General features: G+C 40.7%; 1 protein-coding gene across 1 annotated transcript; it reads left to right on the top strand.

Moving 5' to 3' along the window:
• The first annotated feature begins 607 nt into the window (after nucleotides 1-607).
• On the top strand, nucleotides 608-1,801 carry LOC131025779 (uncharacterized). The gene is made up of 3 exons (XM_057955565.1): nucleotides 608-1,063; nucleotides 1,124-1,476; nucleotides 1,603-1,801. The coding sequence occupies exons 1-3, from the start codon at nucleotides 608-610 to the stop codon at nucleotides 1,799-1,801; spliced, it is 1,008 nt and encodes a 335-aa protein (XP_057811548.1).
• The last annotated feature ends 248 nt before the right edge of the window (nucleotides 1,802-2,049 follow it).

Below are 2,049 nucleotides of genomic sequence, written 5' to 3'. Positions count from 1 at the left end.
CTTGAGTTTTTATTTGGTTAAATTTAGTTCGTAATTCACCTTCATTTTTGTTTTGCCTGTTTACTGTGAGTGTCTGTTTAGGAAATAGTTAGAGTAATTTTGTTTTACAGTCTCTGTGGATACGATACTCGATTGCTACATTTGTGCTACAATTACACCGTTTTAGTTGCCGTTTAGTTGCTAAGTAAATTAGTGATCAGCATCATGTCATTTCAGATGACAATTCATGCAATCAACAAGGTGAGAAGCACTCCAGCAGCAAATGCATCATATCATCTAACCGGGAACACTCTTGCCTTCTTGGTAAGTAACATTAAATATTGTTCAATTCACACTGTTTTCCCAATAAAAACTAAATTGCCTCATTTGATTCTATATTGTCAGGCTTGGATGTATTGTGCTCTCCCAAAGCTGGGAAAGGATATCGGAGAAAGAAAACCCTCAAAAGTATTCCCTCGGATGCTGAGGTTCACCTACACTAACAATCGCAGGAGACCGGTAGTTGACGAACAGGTAAAAATACTTAATAATGTTCTGCTCCTGTTGGCACTTATGGCACTAAAAGTGCCATAAGTGCCAAAGGAAATCCAAAAAAACATGAAGTAAAATGGTCCTTGTGCAGGTTCATTTTTCACTGAAACCAACAGAAGAGGAAAAGCAACATAAACACTGGACATCTATTGAAGAAGAAGGAACGCCATTCATTTTGCAGTACAGTCCCACTGCGGATGGCAGCAAGAAGAGAGCAAAGAAAATGGCCGCGAGGTATGAGGGGGTCAGAATGATTCAAGAACGAAGGATAGAGAGCGAAAGAGAAGGAATAAACCAGCAACAACAAGAGCATCAACAACAGCAACATCAACAACAACAGCAGGGAGAGGCTGTGATGACATTCACAGCCTCAAAAATGAAGCAATTTATTGAAAAAGTGGGAGAAAGCGCAACAAAGAGAGCGCGCATTGAATTTGCTGAACATTTCAATCGGGAAGAGCTGATAAATGACATAGCTGACTGCGTCGTTAGCAAATTGCGTCAAAGACAACAATATAGGCCACCACAAGAGGTTAAAATTTCTTAGTGCTTAGTATTGTATTCCTCACACTAATCATTGTTTTCAAACCAGGTTGCAAGCACAGCAGAATGGATGGCGCACTGTGAATCTGAGGAGAGATTTTACCGCCAAGTATGGGGAACACCGGCTTCTATGCCAACACCAACACCAACACCCACACCACCAGCAAATGCAGACATTGAAGCCGGAATATCAGCCGCAGCGGCAGCACCAACAACCGCACAACATGAAGCAGGAACATCTACAGCAGTGGCAGCAGCAACAGCATCCCCGCCTCAACAATTGGGGCAAATCAGACCAAAAAGGATGAGGATGCCATCTGCAGCATGTAAAAGTCCATTCCGGCGTGATGATGTCAGAGGAACAAATTTTCTTAGGTACCTGAGGAGCAAAGAAGCTGAACAGTAAGTAATTAAGTAGCATTGAATAAATTTTCCTAATGTATGCCTAATGTATGGCACTAATATGACTGTTTGTGCCAACTGTATCATCATTCCAATTAACATTCTCATATGCATTGATATGTCCAGGAGGAATGTGGGATTGCCATATCTGGTGGACAACAATTGGTTTGGTCTGATAAAGAAGACTACCGAAAAGCTAGACAGTCAAAGCATAGACTCCTACCTTGCCGTGCTAGCAGCAAAACCAGAGTTGGCTGGTTTTGAAGGAATTGAATTCCCTGCAAACATTGCCATCACAGGCACAATGTTCTCGGTAATTACTTAATAATTTCTTCTTGTAATATATATATTTCATAATAATCTGCTCATCTTGGCACTAATGGCACTATTAGTGCCATAAGTGCCAAGAGGAACATCGATTACTTGGTTACATTTTGGATTTCGGTTGGCACTTATGGCACTATTAGTGCCATAAGTGCCAACCGAAATTACAATATAAAGTATATAACAACTCAAATATAATAATGCACATGCCGCCATAGACCAAGTATGGAATGAATTACATGGAAAAGA

The sequence above is a fragment of the Salvia miltiorrhiza genome, chromosome 5, assembly GCF_028751815.1.
Source record: "Salvia miltiorrhiza cultivar Shanhuang (shh) chromosome 5, IMPLAD_Smil_shh, whole genome shotgun sequence".
In the NCBI taxonomy this organism is placed as follows: Eukaryota; Viridiplantae; Streptophyta; class Magnoliopsida; order Lamiales; family Lamiaceae; genus Salvia; species Salvia miltiorrhiza.
Note: the sequence above shows the minus strand (reverse complement) of the source record. Positions and strands in the feature narration are given on the sequence as shown.